Source organism: Copadichromis virginalis, linkage group LG22 (assembly GCF_057382275.1).
Source record: "Copadichromis virginalis isolate Kocher_CV1m ecotype Utaka linkage group LG22, C_Virginalis_male_GT1.1, whole genome shotgun sequence".
Classification (NCBI taxonomy): domain Eukaryota; kingdom Metazoa; phylum Chordata; class Actinopteri; order Cichliformes; family Cichlidae; genus Copadichromis; species Copadichromis virginalis.
This window is the reverse complement of record NC_140638.1, coordinates 29,201,079-29,224,136: the sequence shown is the minus strand read 5'-3', so window position 1 is coordinate 29,224,136 and position 23,058 is coordinate 29,201,079. Positions and strand designations below refer to the sequence as shown.

General features: G+C 40.5%; 1 protein-coding gene across 4 annotated transcripts in view; it reads left to right on the top strand.

Annotated features, from left to right (window-relative positions):
- Positions 1–23,058, top strand: part of khdrbs3 (KH domain containing, RNA binding, signal transduction associated 3) — a 204,896-nt gene that overhangs the window by 128,391 nt on the left and 53,447 nt on the right. For all 4 annotated transcript variants that reach the window (XM_085445807.1, XM_085445806.1, XM_085445805.1 and 1 more), the window contains 3 exons: positions 6,039–6,155; positions 17,702–17,848; positions 18,718–18,857. In XM_085445807.1, the coding sequence (XP_085301933.1) occupies positions 6,039–6,155; positions 17,702–17,848; positions 18,718–18,857 (404 nt within the window). The remainder of the gene's footprint in view (positions 1–6,038; positions 6,156–17,701; positions 17,849–18,717; positions 18,858–23,058) is intronic.

Below are 23,058 nucleotides of genomic sequence, written 5' to 3'. Positions count from 1 at the left end.
GCGCAAAGATGTCAACTGTGTGATCTGGCTCTGCAAATCATTGTTCAGGAGACGGCACAGCTCAATGATCAAAGCTCCATCCAGGTGGAAATGATGGATGCTCAGGACATCGGTTAAACTCAGCACATTTACAACATTTCCTGACACCCTCTGTTTGCCCTGGTGCCGCTGTCTGCTTTCATCATCCTTTTGTAAACTCGATTCCTTTCGAGGGGGCGCGCGCTTTGTTTGCGTAGATAATTTTGAATTGAATATTCTTCACCTGACAATTCATTTTGTCAGAGTTTTTGTGATGATTGATGCTTGTAGAATAGAATAGAATAATCCTTTAATTGTCCCACAAGGGGAAATTTGGGTGTAACAGCAGCAAGAAAGACACATATACAAACAAACAGTATAGAAGACACAGAACAGAAACATAGACAATTTTTACATATTTACATGAAGGACAATGGTACACAGCAAATTCAAAAGTGTTAGATTTTTTGGTGTTAATAGTCTTCTTGCAAAAGTAGAGTTAATTTTACTCTAAGCAGAGTCACATTCTTTTAATGTAACTCTGAGGTGTAAAATGATAGTAGTTAAAATCGAGTGTTAAAAATGAGTGTTTCTCTGTCAAATCTGGAGGTGTTAAAATGGAAACATTAACTCTTGACCTCTTAACTCTGAACTCCTATGTGGGCTATGACACCAACAGAGTAAATTCACAGACTCCGCCCCCAGCACGGCTTCAATCGAAGCTGAAGTGAAGCCGTTTCAGAACATTTTGCTCTACATATTTGAGTTGTTTGCCATGCTTGGTAAGTCATTTTTTTTCAAAGATTGTTTCAATTGTTATTATGAGCTTTTACTTCTGTGGCTCTTTGGAGTTGAGACAAAGCTGTGTGGAAGGCATTAGCCATGTTGCTCGCTGATAGCATAATATTCTGTTTTAGCTAGCTGAAAGGTATTGTTTGCGGGCAAATACCACAGCCTTGAAAAAAAGCTTGCATGTGAATTTTCAGTCAAACGTTTGGTCAAATACACCTAAAACAATGTCTAGAATGTGAAATGTTGGTATAATGGTGCTACTTGAAGCCTGAAAACGATCGCCCATAAAATAAAATAAAATAAACGAGCAAACAGCAGTAGCTGACGTCCTGACTGGGTTCTACGTTAGCATTTAGATCCCTCCAGAGTTTTGTGCACACGGTTTAGGTAAAAATGAAAAAGGTTGAGGTTTTACATTTAGTTCAGTATACCTGTTGCCTGTGTCTTTGTCTTTTGGGAAAATACTTTACACAAGTAATGGCTCAAAGAGGATTCCTTTTTTTTTTTTTTTACTGTGCTGCAATTGTTTACTGGATTATTTGTGCCATTAATTGGTGTCAACTAATTTTTATTCGGTCTCCGCACAGGATATGCTTGTGAAGATGGAATGTGGGGGAGAGCAGAAGTGCGTTGAAGTTCCACAAAGGGATGAATGAAGGACATGCATATTGTATTGAAGAAATAAGTGATGAGAATGCTGTTATTTGCATTTACCATGTCAGACCTTTTGATAAACAAAATTCTAATGAAAGTGAGAACATGTATACTGTTACATCTTTCAGAAAATGTTTTGAAATTGTGGTGCACAGTTCAGAATAAATGTTTTTCAAAAACCATTGCATCTTTTTAGTAAATGTTTATTTCCAAAAGAAATTTCTAGAAGTTCAGAACAGTAAAATTCCCGCTTTTTAGAATGAATTAGAAGATAACTCTTACATAGTTAAACTAAAATGCTCTTTGAGAGTTAATATATAAACTCTTAACACCAAGTGTTAAATTATCAACTCCAGACAGATTTGGTGTTTAACACTAAATCAGAGTTAACGTACCAACTCTCCAAAAAGAGTTAAATTAACACTCTCTGGTGTGGACCCATATAGACACTTTAATAGTGTTGAAATCAAATCCGACAGTGTTAATTTGGACATGCTGGATTTGCTGTGTAGTTGGAATTCTTAGTGGTTCTTACTTTTCACGTGACTCTTATGTTCCCCCTTCTGTGTGTATAATAGGGCTGCCACAAACGATTATTTTGATAGTCGACTAGTCACCGATTATTTTTGTGATTAGTCGACTAATCAGATCATCATCCATTAGACATAAAACTACAGCTTATTGCACCAGCAGCATCTGCTCTTATATAACTATCATTAGCTTACAGCTTTAAGTGTTTAAGGTCTGTGCTAACTAAAAATAAAGACAAGATGGTAGTTTATTAAATTTTAATGAAATTTGCAGATTGTTTTGGTGAAGTTTAATAAACTCCTTGCTATCTAAAATATAACAGGACACTGGAGTATATTCTGGAGCATCTCACACTTCTGATGATCAGCTGTCTGCTTGACGTTTATTCAGCTGTGTAAAAACTATAACTTTAATCTCAGACAAACCGATTTACTCAGGAACAAATAAAATACTAAAAAAAAAAAGCCAAACAATAACATTTTAAGTTATCTAAGTGACTCATATATATTTAACCTGAGTAGCGAAAGATGGCGGTGGGTTTGAAAACGATTTGCGGGGAGTCCGGTGTTCTCACGGCGCTAGTGAGCCTAGCCCCTGGCTCGATAACGAGCTAGTGGGTAACAGACGTCTCTGAAAACGTCGGAGCGCTTTTGAAAATATGTGGTGTCCTGATAAACTGAGCAGATATTTGAGGTTTACACAGCTACATTCTCACCTGAAAATATGTTAAACGTTTATTTTGTGACCCAGAAAGAATAATAAGAGTAACATTAAAACTAACTAGCTGCCGCCATTGTTGGAAACTGCGCTGGGCCGCGCTATGAATTCTGGGACACAGCTGCTTCTTCTTCTTCTTCTTCGGGGTTTAACGGTAGCTGACATCCTTGTACATGCAATGCTGCCATCTTCTGTTTCAGTCCGTTATTACACTCTTAAATCCTGCCACTTATTCCTGCGTCTTTTGTGATCGTACAAAGTTTCAAACGACGCGTCGACTATTAAATCAGTCGTCGACGATTTTGATAGTCGACGTAATCGTGACTAGTCGACAAATCGTGGCAGCCCTAGTGTATAACTGTTGTTTGAGTATATTCTTGGTTTACCTTCTGCTTTGCTTTGAAGTTCAGTTCCTCATGTCCCTGTGGTTTTTACTTTCCTCTTTTATTGCTTTACAGTACCAGTAGTAATAATAATAATAATAATAATGGATTGGATTTATATAGCACTTTTCAAGGCACCCAAAGCGCTTTACAATACCACTATTCATTCACTCTCGCATTCATACACTGGTGGAGGCAAGCTACGGTTGTAGCCACAGCTGCCCTGGGGCAGACTGACAGAAGCGAGGCTGCCATTTCGCGCCATCGGCCCCTCTGGCCAACACCAGTGCCTCATTATCACGCTCATTGAAATTAATGCTCGGCGGTGTGGCCAAAAATGAGTACTCGTGTATTTTTGAAGTATTTGGTCACCCGTTAGACGAAAGCAGAATCACTCTCATTTCTTAAAAACCTCCATTGAACAGTCACCGCTCCTCTCTCAGTCACAAAGTTCTGAGCATCTCTTCTCCTCATCCTCAGTCTGTCTTTACGCTTCTTGAATCTAGCAACAGAGTCCTCCCCAGCTGTTATCAGACTTTTATGCTACCTAGGTAGCTAAGATTACCCAGAAGCCTGTGCGCCTGCACTATGTAACTATGGCACATCTTAGTGTTAAAAATAGTCTCTGTCACAATTGTCTCAGAGTCGTGATATATTTTAGGAGTTGACTCGTCCCAGGCTTGGCCATTGAGGGATGATATTTACTTTAAGTGTACAATCACATCCAGGCACAGGACTCTGTGTAATTACAAAAGCTGGAGGAACACACTGTATCTGAGAGCGGCTGGATTTCAGCCTGGCCGGGATAAAAACCCAGCAGTCAGTTACTGCATTAGAGCGAATCACTAAAGCTTGCTTCTCAAATCCTTCACCCAGGAATTGGCAGGAGCTTCCTAATAAGCACTCGCTTTCAGAACAAAAGGCAGGAGAGATATAGGTGAGGTGTAGAACAAAACTGGCTGTTTTTTTTAACCTCCTGCTCGCTAATTGATGACCTAGATAGTGGAAGGAGACAGCTGTATAACTCACTGTTAAAGGGAAAACATAGGGAGGAGGAGGAGGAATGCATCGTTTCCCTTTTGTCTCTCTGACCATCTTCAGCTGCTGGTGAAATTGTGATGAGGTTCTCTGACTTTGGTAGGTGTCTGTGCACAACACTGGAGATGGCAATGTGTAGCATTTGTGTTTTTGCACTTGAAAAGCAGTGACCTTGTGAAGTGATGTAGCTGCAGAAGCCTTCAATGGCCCAGAAATGCTACACGGAAACATTTATATTCAAATATAACAATCTTTGAGAGAATGTCATCAACTGACAAGGTAAAGCTCATGGGGAGATGTTCTTATGCCTTCATCACCTGCAAAATTAACAATAAATAAAACTGGCTGCCCAAGTTTGTTAATAAAAACTGCACTTAGGATAGAGAGTCATTTCTTCCTTTATATGCTGCCTGTTGGGTTTTTTGGCTAGCTCATTCACATCAAAATCATCTCTCCCAATAAAATGTATCTATTGTATCTATGTATTTCAGGGGTTTTTTTCTATTGCTGTTATTCTATTTTATGTTGAGGGAAAGTTCTTCATGTGGTTGTCTGTTTTTGTTCTTCCCTTGTTGTTTGGAGTTCACCTATGCCTCAGTGTCCCTGTCTCTGGTGCGTGTCTTATATTCCCCCTCAGTCTTTTCTTTGGTACATTGCACTCAGTATTTCCTGCTTTCTTGTCCTACTGGCTTTCTGCATTGGTTGTTAGAAGTTGTTTTTGGTTTTTGTTAAATAGACAATTTCAGTGTTCAGATCAAGATTCAAGCTCGCTTTTTTCCAACCTGGCAGTCTGCGTTGTGTCGAATATTGGTAACAAATCGTAATGTAACATAACATAATATAACATCACTTTGAAATAAAGTTATTGTAGTTAACTGAACTAAGAAGCTAAGAAATAAAACCTGAAAAACATTTTTAGTCACTGAAAAATATGAAGTTGTTTTGAGTTGTTTCAACTAGAGAATGAAACAAAAACAAACTAAAAGTATGTACTTAGAAACATCTCACAGATGTTCCCCATTTTATATTAAAAAAACCCCAAAAGCTGAGACTGAAACAAAAACTAAAGTAAAACGATCTGTTCTAGTCACAAGGAGATGCTACTACTGAGCCTGTGTAAACCAGTGTGTCTCTGGTTTTGGGGAAAATGGTCAAGAATCATATCTGAAAGATGACAATGAAAGTTTGCAGAAATCAACTTTTAAGATGAATAAAAGACAATAATTTTGAAAAGAAAATAATTTCTAAGAGTTTATTTGATAACATGCAACAAGCTTATTGCCCAAAGAGATGTATGTACTGTATAGAGGTGAGGTTTCCGGTGGGGATGGTGTGGAAATCCTTACTCGGTTTCTTCCACTCCTCTCTTACAGTTTCCTGACTCCAGGTCACCTTTTCCCAGATTTTCACCTTCAGCTTCCAAACCTTGCTGGAGGAGGTCCCGTGTTTTATTTACAGATAAAGAAGTCCTGCATTATTTTCTGGAAGTGTTGATCTTTTCGGCAGTTTAGTAATTATGAGATATGAAACATGTGTATGCCAACTTCATCACTGATATTTTTACCGTGGTGTTTGTGCCACTCCTGAAACCGAACCTTGCAACAGTGCCTTTTGAATGTCATGTGCTATTATTCTTTTTTGAAGACTTTTGGCCGGAGCCACACAGCTTTTTCTTGTGCTATAAAATTACAGCCCATGAAAAGGTGACCTTGTGAACCTCAGATAAGACATCTCAGAAATGCTTCCTCAGTGATTTTATCAAAATATGAAAGAGGAAAACCACTGATAAGTTTTCATTAGCTTCAATCTGTGGTTGAGCCACATGCGACTGACATAAAAGTCTTTGCTCTTTATCTCAAACACACAGATTCTGACTGATCCGTGCTCTCTTGCTCTCTGTTGCAGTTTAACTTTGTTGGCAAACTCCTCGGGCCACGCGGGAACTCGTTAAAGAGACTACAGGAGGACACTCTCACAAAGATGTCAATTCTCGGTAAAGGATCCATGAGAGACAAAGAGAAGGTAACCCTCCAGTCGGTTATTTCATTTGTATTCGTGCTTGCCTTGCTCCTTTTGCTCTCTTTCACCTCCAACCCATTTTAACTTGCTCTGCTGTTACTCTTAAAAAAGATTTGAAGTGAACAGGATATAACCTTAGAGTTAAGCAATGCCTCCCATAGAAAAGGGGGAATGTGAGGAGCCCATCTTCTTCATTTCATAAAATGACATGAAACAACTTTGTCTTATTGTCTCAGCTTTGCTCAACTTTTTTTTGGCCTCCCAGAGACATTGTAAGCTTTTTATATGCACACCCACTTAGATTCAGTGGCACTGAAATTTCCAAAATATCTTTCAGCTTATCAGAGCCAAGGCGAAGGATTGTGGATTTAGACAAGTCAAGAATAATTTAATCATTTCTAAAGAACTGCATGTACCAAGACCAACAGTTCAAATTGTTGTGCAAGTTACTGAGGAGTTTAACCACTTGACTAAGATCTGAAAGTTTTAAAGGTTTAAATGGTGTGAAATAACCCATAAACCGGCAAGGCATAGGCCTGGAACACCTGTGTCACTGTGTACAGTTGAATGAGGTTATCATTGCCATAGACTGAGAAGCTGTTGCCCAAGGAAGAAGCCTCTATGCAAGAGATGTGTAACTGATTACATGGACAAAGAAAAAACCTTCTCGAGGAAAGTTTTTATGGTCAGATGAGGCAAAGATTAAATTGTTTGGCCACAATAACAAGAAGTTATTGTATGAGTAAAGCTGAGGTGATATAAAGCAAACTGCTGCTAGAATTATCCCCTGGGTTTCTGGCTACATTGCATCCGTCACAAGTCAGTTCCCTGTGTTCAGACTACCTCAGAATTCTGATAGTACTGCATATATTTTTTTCATGATATAAAGGTGTCATGTTATAATATCAATGATGCATCGACATTATGACTTAGCATTCCACAACAGTAAGACCAGCTCAGACATGTTTGACAGCAAAAGCTTCGTCAGCCTCTGACGATTTAGAAAAAAGGGAGCTACTTCAACAACCTCCAACAAAGCACAATACTTTAAGAAATATATAAAGTATATTTCAGTAAACTAAAGTGAGGAAATTGTTCCCACTAAATGTGGAAGCAACAACCAGGCTCTGAACGCACCGGAGGAGGAGATGCTAGCAGCTGGTGGTGTGATCCAAACAAATGACTCCACCGAGCATCGCTGCAGCACTCACTAGTTGCTTTCCGTATGACAGGGAGCGCAAACGATGGAGGGAAATTACTGATGTGGGCTCATGGTGGTAAAAGCAGCTGGATAAAAAGCTCGACCTAAGACACAAAATCCCAGGTGGAAAATATTTTTCAGTTATGTAACATTATTGTGCAGGTTCCAGAGAGTTTGAAGGATACGCGGCTTTAGTTATTGTTATTGTCAAACTAAAGTGGCTAGATATTATTTTCACTTAAAATTCCCATTGAAAACACTACTTTGGCTACTCTTCGGTTTGCATTTGACTGACAATAGGTCACTATTTTGTACTATTGTACTAATGTGCTGCTTTTACTTGCACCTTGTGGCAACAGATTTACACGTTGAATTAAATAGTGTGTCATTTGAGACAGTAGCTGATTGCAGGGTGGAGAACGCCCTGCCTTTTGTTTGCTCTAATAAATGCTGCTCCTGCAAGCTGCAGTCACCAATAAAACATTCAATATTCTTTTCTGCATCATCAGAAACATAATTATCACTAACTTCCTTGAAATATTATGATAAAATACGCTGAAATTTGATCGACCTGATAAAAATGACTGAAAATAAGTAGCCTGTGCTTCACAGTGGCACGACAGCAACAGCCATAACTTAGCTATCAGTTTAAAGCTGCAGAATCAGCCTCACAGGTTAGGTTTTATAGTATTTCTACTACATTAACCATAAGTATGCATGCAAGATGGATAAAGCACCTAAGTGCACTGAGAGTTCAAAAGGTGAATGTAGATTTTAGTATAAAGAGCTTTGGGTGGTCAGTAAGAAGTTTTAAGATGCAATTTGCTAAGAGACAATGAATTCAGATATTAGGTTCACCCTGTGTATATTTTTGACCCTGTGCTTATTTTAGAAAATTCAAAAGAAAAAAAATAGTCCATCAAATTCTTTTTTTTTTTTTTTAAAGATCTGTCTTCACATCCATAATTATGTGACTATACAAATGCAACTGTACATAGCTGTAAATAATAGGTGGCCATTAATGAGTGCCTATAAAATTAAAACTACGTTTTTGCATAATTGTTAATCCCTTCCACTTATTTAATCTAAATATAAAATATACGTGGTTTACAATCACAGAAAACAAACATAATGAGTCTTTTTTAAGGAGTCAATTAACCCTCTGAGGTCTACGTCATCATCATCAGTAACAATGCTAACCCTAGCTACGCGTTTTTAAGTCAACTAAAAAATTCCTTTTTAAAAAAAAAAAGAAGTAATTATTGATGGTTGTCAGTAAAGAATTAGCATGGGGTGACTGATCAGTAATGAAACCTTTATTTTAAAATGACAGTAAGATTGAATAATAATAACAAAAGCACAGTGTGGTATATACAGTTTTATATGTGCAGGTGAGAATATCAGCTGCAATAATTATCTAATATCATTCACATCACACTTACTAAGGCTTTCAAATAGAATCACAGGGAGTGTTTTTAATAAAAGAAGTTTTTCCTTTTTCATTTTCTTTTCGTTCTAAATTGGAAGACGCTGATCTGAAAATGTATAAGTGTGTTTGTCTCAGATCACCCCCCGTATCTACAATCTCTGCTTGATTGACAGCTCTCAGGTCACCTAGGCTCCATTGGAGAAATGCAAAAACAACTATGTCTGGAAAACAAATTTCAAAAGTTTATGGAAATGGGAATGATCTTGGGGATCACCAAATACGCCTGACATCTTTCAAAGCATACTTCGTCTCTCTCGTAGCGTGTAAAACACATGCAGTCAAATCAGCAAGCACACAGGAAAAAACACTCTTTCTGGATTTATGGGTTTGTTTTCATAGAAATTGAGTCTTTGTGAAGATTCGAACCAAACTTCATGGGAAGAAAAAAGATTTTGTGAAGAGGGTATAGCTTGAAATTTCAAACACAATCCCGTTTAATGACTTCTATCATCCCCGATCATGTCCACACATAAAGAGAGGATATAAATGGCTCTAACAGAAGATCCTTAGCAGCCGGATTGATTGCACACAGGAGTGTTTAACTGGGAATAAATCGACTTCTCTTGGCTTGTCTGTGTCTCCTCTCCCCCTCTGTTTGTCAGAGGTGATTTGTTGATGGCGATGACTCTTGCTATCATACAGCACATTCTTTTTGATTACTGTGATCAATAGTCTTTGATGGTACACTCCTCTCGAGTAGGTGGGAGAAAAGATCTGTTATGGCGATATGCTGACCTCGGCAGCCCTCAACTGTCTACGTAGAACCGCTGTGGGATTTATTCCTGACAGCTTTCTGTCAGGGACGCTCCTCAAGCTAGTGCTTCCTCTCTTTTTTTAGGTGAGGGATATACCGTTGCTGCAAAATGAATACTTCATGTTGAGCTGGTTGCTGACTCTCTGTTTTCAGCTTCACAGTGTGTGTCATTGTAGTTTTGTGCCCTTGCGCGGGTCAGGGTGCTGGGCTACTGCAGAGCAAAGAGAGACCCCCGAAGGCTTTTTCTAGACAAGTGAAAACAAAGTTGTCTTATCTGTACAGACACGCCGAGTGAAGAACCGCTTCCTTTAAGGACACATTTCTATTTATAATGATAAAATGCATACTGCACCATACCTCTGGGTTACATATGACTGACAGGAAAGGTGATAATATACCGTTTTCACCCCATGGAAATGTAATTGTAGACTTGCTTCTTGGGGGGTGAAACTAGACAATGCTTAGTTCATTTGCTTTTAAGCTCTTACATGTGGCAGAGACACTGCAAGAACTGCTATAACTACACAAATGTTTGCTGCAGATCCTTGATGTGCTCACAAGAACGTGAGTCCCGAGAAGCTGGAAGGAGCCAGAGCAGCCGGGAGTCACCGCTCCAGCTTACAGCAGTTCAGTTGTCCTGCTGCTGTCAGAGCAGGATGATGTAAAGTCATCTGTGTTTCCCACCCTCTTCTCATTAGCACCGTGATTAACTCATCCATTTTCCTCCCTGGGAACTGTGCTCACTCTTTAATTTTCCTAAAAGATAAAACAGTCGCAATTCCTTTGTTTCACTTTTAGTAAGCTCTGCATCAGGATTAATAAGCAAGCTGTTACTCTGCTCCACCACCAACACTACATGGCTAATCATTCCACAATTCATTAACAAGTTAACATGATGAACCACTTAATCATATAAACTCGTAGATTAAATGTGGAAGATAACGTTGAGTTCAACAGCATTTTGCTACAGTTTATTTCTACCTATAGTTGTTTTCATTGATTGATATTTTTATTTATTTGAAACACACTAAGTAGCACAGTAATTTTAGAGCCTTTTGGTACAGTTTTCTGTGATGTTGTATTGTCACCGTGGCCTCTGCAGAGTCAGCCAATTCGCTGAGCTTACCTTGTTTTTTGGTTAGACTTGCCAAAGCATTGTGCAGTAGACTCTGTAGACTTATATGATTTATTTTGCTCTGTATTGTACCCTAGTGTTCTAAAAACCCTGCAAGACGCTTTGGGTTAGAGTGCTTAAACACTATATAGCAAAATAAAGCCACGATTTTAAATAAACGTAAGGTCACATATAAAGTCATCCTGTTGTTCACTCACAGAACTGGACTTTTAAACGGGAAATCTAGCTGGCATCTTAACCTCCTAGGACCTGGCATCCACATATGTGGACATCACATTTTGGGTTGTCTAGACCAAAATACTCAATTTTGCTCTACAAGGGCCTGATATCCACTTACGAGGACATTATACTGCTACTGGTCAATCGAAATTTACAACGAATGTCTTCATATGTGGATTTCATTTCTCCCAGAAACAAAAATCAGGTATAAAACAAACTGGTAATTCTTTGTTTTTACATTCATCAGGTCCAAATCAACCCAAATATTGAAGAGAAATTAAAAATGCATGACATGAAAGAGTTCGGGTCTTAGGAGGTTAAAGTGAATTGAAAAGGTACTTTCAAAAAAAGTAGCTGCAACTCACTCACTTTGAATGCTAATTGGTTCAAGCTAACTCTTGCTCAGCTCGCATGATGTCTGGCAGGATGGACTGTAGCAATCTTGCTCTCATGAGAAACCAGCTGCTTGCAAGGTAAGGCCTCATGCTTTACGCTTGCTCTTTCCTCAGTTCATTCATTCCTTTATATAAAAAAAAAAAAACAACAGCAACCAAAAAACAGTCTGGCTTCAAATAATTTTTAGTGACAACAGCATTTCCAAGCAATCAAGCTAAGGTTAGCTGGTAGCTGCAAATTTGTTTTTATTTTTACTTTTTATTTTTTGTTTTTTTAATCCATGCTATCAGGTTAGCGATCATCAGCTAACATTAATCAAAAGAAAGCTAGTTTTATGTGCCTCAATGGCAACGTGAACATCAGAATGAGAATAATGATGGATCATTTGGTTCCTGGTGTAAAATTGGTGCCCTGTGTTTGTTATTTAGATAAATATTGCAGCATGTTCCTTTTGTTTAGGAGTTTAGCTGCGTGTTGACTGGTCAAATATGTGAATATATTGCCCGATAATTATGTTAGGTAAAATTCCACGTAGTTATGGTAAATATCCTCTTCTTAACTACTCACCCAAATTGTAGTCGCGGGGTACTGGACCCTGTCAGAGCTGTGGCGAGTGGCGGGGTACACAGTCTAGACCAGGGCTAAATTAACAGACCTTATCTAGCCATAAAATTGCTTGTAAATTAACTGTTAAATTAATTTTAATCTTTGTACTTTTCTTACACTCTTTTGTAATACTTTTGCTACAACGTGTCCACTTCAATTACTTCTTGATTGTGAGATTTAAAATTTACTGTGATGCTGCACAGAGGCAAAATTACAAAAACTCACCAATTCAGAGAACTGAGGACATGTCGGTCTAACTTGGCTTTCAACAGTATTAGGAGATATTTAGAGTGACAATGGTGAAAATACTAGAAAATGTTCCTATGTAAAGCAAAGAGAACCAGACATTCAGCAGCAGATTTCAGAGATCTGGAGGTTAAGATACTAGCTGGTTCAAATCATTTCAGTAACTTTAAATGAGATAGAATAATCTTCAAATCATTTCAAACCTCCCTGGTAACCAGTAATAGAAAACCAGTACGGCAGAGATAAGCTCTCACTCTTTTTGGCTAAGGCGGTGCGCCTTTATGCTGTGAGACAGCTATTGTTGGGAGACACATTTCCTCAGACTATATCGTTAGCTTCATAGCATAAGTGCCTAAGTCATTGACTTAGTCAAATGACTTAGGCACTTATGCTATGAAGCTAACGATATGTAAGTACACGTTTGTCACGTTAAAGAAGAAATCTGGTGTGTCTATGAGCCACTTTGGTTGTCAGAAGTGCAGATGAGTAAGGCTGATAGAGCTGTGTAGTTCACCCCACCTGTCACACACACAGAATAATAGAATTTTTCACTGTCTGTTCTTGAATATTTCATTTGAATGTGAATTTCAATTCCAAGCTTGGTGTTATTTTTTTACCACTAAGCTCCTGCTGCTGGAGTTCCTACGTCCACAGTGTTGTGTGGCCTCGTGTTACCAGGGTGAACAGCTTTCAATAAGCAGATTTACAGAGGAAGAAAATGTAAACAGAAGGAAGACGCTGCCTATAGATATAAAAAGCCGACAGCCGTATTCTCCTGCTGTGGGCTGCTGAGCTGCTATAGGACTCTGCTGCATCACTTATGCGTCTCATCAGCCCTGAGAAAGGCCACCTAATGTATGAAAACTACTACAATATCATATGCATTTGATGTGGCCACCATCCACGAGGTGTAACAATGACACTGCATGTTAAATGGACTGTTAAGACAGAGTATTCGGAAAAAGAACAGTTTTTAAATAGAAAGTCCTCAGATGACACGCCCTAGACTTTTTTTTAAGTTAAAAGAACTTCGATAATGATTGTTTTTCATATGTTTTTTTCATGCAAATATACTAAGAAGCACATGAAAGGGAAGAGGAGAGACAGATCTGTGAGCAGTTGCCTCTTTCCAACACCCCGCTCACACTCCCTGCACAACACCGGCAGCTCCGGCAGCTCTGGTGCTATGAGCAAAGGAGCCCTCTGCTCGTAAAGCACAGATTTATGGGTGAAATTAACATATCATTAACATACCACAGGCACTCTTAAAAGAAGGTTATTTATAATTGGGTGACATCAGAGACACTGGTTTGCGTGACGCTGTAAAGAGAGAAAGAGAGAAGGGAGACGAGGAAGCTGCCACCATTGGAAGTGCCCTAGAGAAGCCTTTTTCTCTTCTCTTTTTTTCATTGAAAGGGAAAAACTGGGACGCCAAACCTGTTGTTTCCTTTGTGCGATGCGGTCAGAGACAGTTGGGGTTTTTTGCTGTCCTATTTCTCGCTATCAATAACACGATACTGGCCTGTTTCTGTCTGGTCTGAATGGCCTGTGCGGCCCCTCTGTTTACACGTTATACTTTTCTGTTGCAGCATGAATGCGCTGTGCTCTCGCAGGCTCGTGGCAGAGAGGAGCGAGTTACATCTGCTGTGCTTTCAGGGGTTTGGGTGGAAGTAAACAACAAATGCAAGCTCTTTCATGCGAGCCCATGAAACAGTGTTGCAGGTTAAAGCGTTATACATAAAATGAAGGCCGTCGTGTGAAGTCCAAGACTAGTAAACCGTTATTTTGAACTGGTATATTTTGGAGTAATTAAATAATGTTTCACCCACCACAAGACTGTTCCATAAGAAGACATGATTTGGAAGAACTGAACATGATTTATTGAGATGGAGAATTTGATTAACAAGACTCTGATGAACCAACGTGGCAAAACAGAGTCCCAGAATTGACAGGAATTAGGACAGGACCCCCTGATGTCGAGACGCTGGTGGTGTTGGAAAGGAAGACGAGGCTTGCAGGGGGTCTGAGTGAACAGGGTGAGGTGGAAACGGGGAAGAGGCAGACTGCAGGAATGAAAGGCAGAATGACACAAGAGCACTGAGTTGACGGTGTGGGGAAGTCAAAGTGGTATAAACAATCGACTAGAGGCTTTAATAAACAGGAGTGCAGGCGGATGAGTGATTACAGATCCTCTTTACTGAACTTGCGCATAAATTTTTTTATTTGAAAATCAGAGTGGATCAGTGAATTGTAAATAGCTTATACAACTAATCAGAGTACTTTCTCTGACCAAATGGTTCCGTTCTTTGCTTTGGTCCATGCTAACATAACAGATTTTACGTGAAATTGTCAGACTTTTGTGGTCCCAGAGGATGAATCCTTTCCTGATCCATTGCCTTTTTTCTTTTAGCTCAGCCATGAGGTTGACACTTCGACTCTTGCATGAAATATGTACACAACTATGTGATGGATTAGCATGCAATTTGCTGGTGACCTTTGTGTCGCCAAAAGAATATTAATCATCAACTATGGTGATACAAATATATTAATCTGTTACTCATTTTTATGGAATTGTAGCCTTTCCCTTAAGAGGATTTGGCACTTTTCTTTGTTACACGTGACAGTAATCTGGGAAACTCGCTGTCAACAATAAGGTGACCTTGATATTCTCTGTAAAAGATCGTCTCGCATAAGTCAAATGTGCGCTTTAAACCGGAGCTTCTCAGAGTGCCACTGTGGAGCCGGCGTGTCACAGGGAAAACACACATTTGCTTGGTGGTTGTGTCGGCTCAGAGGATGATAGATGGTGATTTATTTATTTGTTAACTTTTTTTTAAATGTTATATTTCTTTACATTGGCTGTGTCTTCTATGATTGCCAAACATCATTTTAAATTGAAAAAGAACATGACATAAACTGAGAATTAGAGATTTGCACAGTAGTGCATTCTTCTCAAACAACATGTGGGAGAAAGGGAATGAAATGCAGTGTCTGACTGTGTGTCTATCTCATCCAAACCTCAATGTTAAGATAAAATAACAAAGTCTTACTAGTTAATGTGAAATCACGTGCATAAATCACACACAACTTTAGGAACATTTTGCATGTCTTGTCAGTGCATTTTAAGCTTTCGGTTACTTTACAGGATTAAGTGACACAAAAAGGTCAAAGCATGGGAAAGATTATAGTTTCTAATGTAAAGTGCATATTGATAACTTAATGAAAGGACTTGTTGTGTAATTCATACAATGTTTTATACCAGGCTGTACTAACGCTGATTCTACAAGGTCAACAATCTGAGTTTAACCTTAGCGCTGTGCTAAGGGACAGGATATCAGTGCAGGGGAATATTGGTGGAGGAGAAAAAGAAGTCTAGAGTCAGTCTATTTTTATTCTTGGTTTAGATTGACACAAAATATTGATTTTGCAGATACCATATAGTTTCTTTTTGCAATGCAAAGTACACTACCTCCATGTTGTCTATCTTGCCATTCAACCAATTCAGTCTGTGAGAGTCAGTGTTTTATGTCTCGTTGTTCAAGGTGCTCATCAAATCCAAAAAAACTGACAGGGTAAGAATTTCAGGCATAAGCACATGAGCGTCTGGCAGCGTCCAGTACTGCAGATTTCTTTTCATTGTATGAGACACTGAAAAAAAAAACAGCTCTACATGAAATAAGCCAAATATTCTTAAATCTGACAAAATTAACTTGTTTTGACAAAAAAATCTGCCAATAGGGAAGCAAAAGTTTTTTTGCTAGAATCCTTAAAACTAGCAAATGACTCTGACTTCTGTATGCCTATTAACTGGACAAGACTGTCTACAATTTACGCTTAATTGAAGAAAATTTGACTTAAGATTTTACAGCTTAATTTAGATTTTCATATAAACAAGAAGAAACAAGAAGCTAACTGTAGGACAAACTTTAGTGTCATTAAATATATTTCTTTTTTAGGCCTTTGTTTGGCTTTATTGGTAGAGGCAGTGAAGAATCGACAGGAAAACAGAGGGAGAGAAAGAGTGGAAGACAGGCTGTCAGCCATGCAGCATGCGGGCACCCGCTCAACACAGTGAGCTAAACCAGCACCCATTAAATACATTTCTTGAATTGAAAAGTTGTTTAAGTGGCTTTACTCTTGAAATAAGAAAAGTAATCGTATTCTTATTCTGTAATTTTAGCCAAACCATTACCATACCCTGTAACTGGGGAAAAAAAGCTCAATATGAGCTGAAATATCTTATAGAGAAAAATATTTTCCTAGAACAAGCTTAATTTTCTTGTGCAAAACTTGCTTGTTAAGAGTGTATTTTATTTTTACACAAAAAATTTTAAAAAAAGTCAATTTTTGCAGTGGAAGAACAAAAGTCCATCATGCTTTCACACGTGTGTCATTTCTGTCTGACATGTTGCCAAGCAGCTGCGTAGTAGGAACGTATCCAGTCCTACATTTGTGATCCGTTATCTTGTTAAGATCAGCTAGCAAAATAGCAGACAGGGTCACTGTTACATGGCAGAACTATTACATGTCCGTTAGATGCTAAAAAACTCACGTTTTAAGGAAACACGTTGAGCCAACAGCTCCACCAGTAGAGGAGGAGAAGGATGCTGGTGCTACACCTCTGAAGCCATAATGGCTAGCCTTTAGCCAAAGCTGCCTTTCTGTGGGAAATAAAGACACGTGTTGCTGGTTTTGCAGTGGAAGAGATGTTTCCACTATTAACTCAGTATGCAGAGGAGGAGGTGAATGTGCAGTAGGTCGAAAACCCTCTGGATATTTTATTATAGGTCTGGTCTTTACTTTACAATATAAAGAACCTTGAGGCGACTGTTATTGTGATTTGGCATTATCTAAATAAAACTGAATTTCTTTTTTTTCCCATTAAGATGCAGCGCTATGACGTCACCGTAACGTGATTGGTCATTTGCAGTGTGATCCGAACCAACATTATTATAATAATCTGGGACAAACACCAGCACGGGGATGTTAGATTCACCGCTCTACTACACACTGAGCGAAAGGTTTAAATTAAAAATCTTTTTTCCGTATAAATGATTTTTCTAAATGACTTCTCAATTTTTCACATAAGCCTGTTTTACAGAAATCAATACTGCACTCCATCAATTATAAATCAAAACTTTCATTTCCTCCCAGAGTTGCTTAATTTATTTTAATGAAGTGACAGCGATCACATAGATGAGCCAAAATGCAACAAGCAGAGATGTCGGCATAAGCATGCACTGCACATCAATTCCGCCCATTAGTAATGAAGATGGGACAAAAACAATCAGCTAAATGTGACAGCTGAGGAGATTGTAAAGAATGCCCATTGGCTAAAGTTCTTAAACTCTGCAGGAGCAAAGCATCAAACCTATTATGTTAACAGTTATGGAAACCGTTACAGGAAGGTGAATGTTCCTTGCAGTGGAAGCAAGCCCAGTCTTATTGTTCAGAGAAACAATACATGATAACAAACTGTTGTTCTTTCTTGTTGTGGCATCAGGAAGAAGAGCTACGGCAGAGCGGCGAGGCCAAATATCATCACCTGAACGAAGACCTGCACGTCCTCATTGAGATCTTCGCCCCACCAGCCGAGGCGTACGCCAGGATGGGTCACGCTCTGGAGGAGATCAAGAAGTTTCTCATACCAGTATGTTCCCTTTCTACTCACACACACACACACACACACACACACACACACACACACACACACACACACACACACACACACACACACACACACACCTCTTCTGGCTTTTACTTTTTTCTCCTCCTGAATCTCTCTCCAGCTGCCCTTTGGCCCCAGCCAACTCATTTCAGTCTGTCCACAGTGAAGTGAGTGAATAGCAGCAGAGATGAGTCGCTCTTTCACTGTCTCTCTTTGTTTGTAACTTGTACTATAATTCTGTCAGGGTCTTCCAAGTGTGTGTGTGATTCAGTGTGTGATCCTGTGTGGGAAGTCGTGGGTATAAGAGGAATAAAAGACCACAGGAGGGAATCTCTCTGCATGGGCCAAACCCTCCTTGGCAGCAGCATACAGCATGGAGCTTATTTACTCTTCATTCATTAGGAATGATGTCTCCAATACTCAGAGCACCAATGATTTACATCTCGTCATTAATTATAGGCAGTCCCGTCCCCACCGACTACCTTCTCATCTCAAAGTTGCCATAAAGTGTAGACACTGATACTGCGGACACATGACAATCATATCAGTCATTTTAAGATTAAAGCCATATTTCCATACCGTTTTAAGTTAGGGGCAAAAAGCAGCTGTGTGAAAAGATGAAGTCAAGCTGGGTCCCGAGGATTTATCAACAGGAATGATCTGAAATGTTTTGCTGCCTCAGGAACGGCGGTCACGGCAGTACTGTAAAGTATATTAATTAGATATTCCCGGGGCTGCAGCCCTGGAGATAAAGGACGTAATTTAATACAGTGTAATTGAAAGCGAGTCTATTGCCGTCTGCACGCACGCATGTGTGTGTGAGTGTGAACATGATGCCTCTCTGTGTGCAGGATTACAATGATGAGATCAGACAGGCCCAGCTGCAGGAGCTCACATACCTGAACGGCGGCTCCGAGGATGCCAAGGTGCCATCAGTGAGGGGCAAGTCAGCCGCCCGTGGAAGAGGGACACCTGTTCCAGGGCCTCCCAGGTAACCTGTGCCCAAATGTGTGTGAGAGTGTGTGTGTGTTTGTGTTTATGTGCAAGATGTTGTGCATTTCAGATCATCTGGGGATTGAGTATTATTTACAGATAAAGAGCCACTGGGAAGGCTCTTTATCTATTTCTCCATAAATAGATGTATATAGTATCCAGTTGCATTTTATGAGTTAATGTCTCTATTTAGAATTAAAGCACATTTTGACCGTCTGTGTCTAACAACACAAGAAATATCTGGTGTTTTTGTTTAGCTTTTGCAATACAAGGTAGACAGTGGATGTTTCTTATGTCTCTTGAATCTCTGACGTGACGGCGAGCCTAGGTATTTTTTCAAATGCAGTCTGGGTTGGATTTACTGAAATCTCAGCTGTGATAGCAGTGTGAGTGTGATTACTTCTTGATTTAATTAAATAATACCTCACAGGCTAATACGGCTTTTCAGTACTGATACCAGAGTACCAGTCAGAAAGTACTCTGACATTACTCAATACTCAACATTAGACATTAGGACCATTTAAGCCTTTCACTTGCTTTCCATATCGTCAGTAATTCATAAGGATCTGCATGACACTGTACGCTGCTCAAAAGAATTAAAGGAATACTTAGAAAACCAATCAGATCTCAATGTGAAAACAAATCATGCTTGATAACTACATTGATATGGACTGGCTAATGTAGGAATGTATGGATGCCACATTATTTGATGAAAAGAGGACTTAATTTCACCGAAGTGAAAAATTATGCGATTGGTCAATTTTGCCAAAATTTCATTGTCACAACTCAAAATAGCACTCCTGGTACTGCTCCTAATGAGATGACAGGTGGTGTCCTGAGGAATAGGGCTGTGCGATATGACCAAAACCTCATATCATTTAACATTTATCGTCCCGACAACGATATATATCACAAAAGTTTTACATTTTCTGTAAATTCTGTGAATCTCGGGCAGCTCGACTTGCGTGAAGTGTTTTCAGCTGGACGTCGTGTACTTGGGGTCGAGTGTTACATAAGTTGAAATGGCCGCAGTTTTCTTTGTGAGTATTTATTACACGCCGTGCTGTGGGGAAAAGCCTGTTCTAAGGTTTATTTTTTCGGCACCTGACGGCTCTTTTTAGCGTCTTATCCATAAACAATCTCAACAGGATCTTCAGCTTTATTGTGAAAGGTTTATGTTGGGGCTGCACGATTAATCGTTAGAAAATCGCGATCTCGATTCATACTTATGTGCGATCTCATTTCCAAATGACAACGATTTTTTTAAAAAAAGAAAAAAAAAAGACGACGACGATTGTACCGCATTTTGATCCGGGACGTAATCTGCATGAAAACAAGCGCTCACTCTTCCTGCTCAACAAATGACAAGGGCGGAGCCTTATACCATGTGATACAGAAGCTGTGCCGTGTGATGCTAAAATTAGCAGGGAAAAAACAACGGAGAGCACGTCAGGGATGACGAGAAAGTGACAGGAGAAAATCCGTTCCGGTCAACCACCCAAACATCAATAACGGGAACCTTATACAGCGCTTCCCTATACACGTCGAACTTCCGCAGGCACAAAGACATTACGGAGGCTATCACTTATCAGCTGACCAAAGATATGGCTCCCATCAACACTGTGCAAAACGAGGGATTTAGGAAAATGATCAACACCCTAGACAAACGCTACACAGTGCCGTCCCGCAACTATTTTTCTATTGTTGCACTACCTGCTCTATACACGCAGCGTCGAGCAACGGTGGAGACGGAATTTCAAGCAGTACAACATTTGGCAACGACAAAATGTGAGACATTTGTTGTTTTTATGTTTATTTATTGTTTTTATGTTCAGTCTCAACTGTTACGAAGTTGATGTGCAGTTAATAAGTGCAATAAATATTTATACTAGAAAAGAAAATCGTGAGAGAATCGTGATCTCAATTCTAAGCAAAAAAATCGTGATTTATGCAAAATCGTGCAGCCCTAGTTTATGTGGAAAATAAACAAGAGGACGGCGAAGCCACGCGATGGTTTTACCATCGTTGTTGCTAACGACAACGCATAAAAACAGTCGCTTGTCCGTCCGTAGAGTGGTTTTATTAAATATAAGAGAAAGAGAGAACTTCTACAGTGACTGATAACGATAGCGTGATATGATACGATAGACGTTTTCATATTGTTATATCGAACAGCCCTACTGAGGAATGTCCCCCAAAATCTGGACCTGAGCTCATGTTCTGTTGGATTTAGGTGAAGTGAGCTTGTGCTCAGGGTGAACCCACCCTTATTGTGAAAAGCAGATGGCACCACTAGTGGATCTGCCAATTTTGGTATTGAGCACAGGGCCCACTCGAGAACGTCAGCCCTATTTCTTTTTTTTCTTTTTTTTTTTTTTTCTTTTTTTTTTGGAAGTGACATCAGAAACCGCAGCATGTGACATCACGTGATGGCGGAGCTTCAGTTCATCCTTTGTCATCCTTTTTTTTTTTTTTTTTTTTTTAATAGGACAGGGGGAAAGAATGAAAGAAAGAGGGGGAGAGGAAGAAAGAAAACCAAAGGGGAGAAGAGACGGTGAGAAGGGGGGGAAGAGAGAAAAAAAAAAAAAACTCCTGGGTCACCTGTATGGAGAGAAAGAAAAACAAAAAAAACAGGGGAGACAGCAAACAACAAAGAGCAACATAATAATTAAAAAAAAAAAAAAAAAAAAGCACCATCACAATAAACTAGCTAGCAGTAGATATCAGTAGATACTAAATAATAAACGATATGGTGCAGCACGCAAGATAGACAGCGCACAGTGTGCTTTGAGGCAGCAACCAAGAAAGCTGTAGTCCGCATCTGTGAATACCCATGTGTACACCTGTGTGGATCAGCATGCTTGCATTCCAAAGGTTTCTCCATGTAATGATCTGCTAGAGAGTGTGGGGAGCCACAGCCCTGTCCTCTATGGTATCAAGCAGGTATGGAGGAGATCAAAACTCCAGACATCCAGAGGCCCCCAGAACACAAGAGACCAAGGAAGACCCACAGAGGGGCAGCCGCGCCACTGTCCCAGTAAGAGCTAAGGAGAGTCCCAGATGAGGGCTCATTCAGCAGCCGCGGAGCAGAAGCCAGGGGGAGTTGCAGTGACGCGCCCGTGAGCTCCGCCGGCAGCCAGCTGTGCCTGAGTGACCGAGCCCCAGGCCGAGAGGCCGGGGGCACCCCACCTCCAAAGTGGCCCGAGCGAGCCCCAATAAGCGGCCGCCAAGGAGTGAGCCGGTGTGTACCCGGACGCCCACCCCCAGATACAAAGAACCACCAACGCACCGATACCTGAGGGAGTCCGCCACCGGCAGGGGAAGTGGTGGTGGGTGGAGATAGGCCTCCAAACCTTGGAGGGCCCGAGATGTCCCCAGAGAGGTGGCGTCTGATACCCAACCTGACATATAGACACAGACATACAGGCACACACAGACACAAACATCCATTCCCACCCTCATGCTCTCATATGTACTTCACACTCAACCGACGTGGAGACAGACATAAAGGGACGCTGTATACACGATCACACTCCCCAAGCGTACTCTATTAACCGGGTCTAGGTACCCTTGCCCCTGGAGGGGGGAACTGCACCCAGACCCAGGTGGTGTTACCCTTTTCCCTGCGGTGGGGAGAGGCAGACCGCCCCGACTCCGCAGCAGCAGGGAGGCCCCAGACCGCAGTCGGACGGCCCACTCCTCCTAGCCCCCCGCTCCAGTAGGCCGCAGAGAATGGGGGTGAGAGAAGACTCCAAACCTCCCTCCACCCGCTCATTGTAGTGTTGATGCATGTGTGTTCTAAGGTGCAATTAAAACCCAGGAGGGCATAGAGCTACCTGCCAGAGAGCAGCAGGTAAGCGCATGGTCCCTCCTGCTAGCCCTCAATGTCTACATGTATTTAAAATTGAGAGGTGGGCAACGACGCCAGGGGTGAGGCGTACACCCTGATGGTAACTTGGACTCCGTGTATCGTGCCCACCCCCAAGATCCTATATGTATGTGTAATGAGAGTGTGAGTAATGTGAATGTCTAAGTTGTGGGATAAAATTGAGGCAGAGGCAGCCAGAAGGGGACAGAGGGGGGGGTAGCCTCCTCTGCATCCTGGTGACATACCCCTACTCCAAGGCCCTGCATGTGTGGGTGGTTGTGGTGGAGCAGGAGGAGGGAGGCAGCTGGAGATGGGGAGGGAAGGAAGGGAG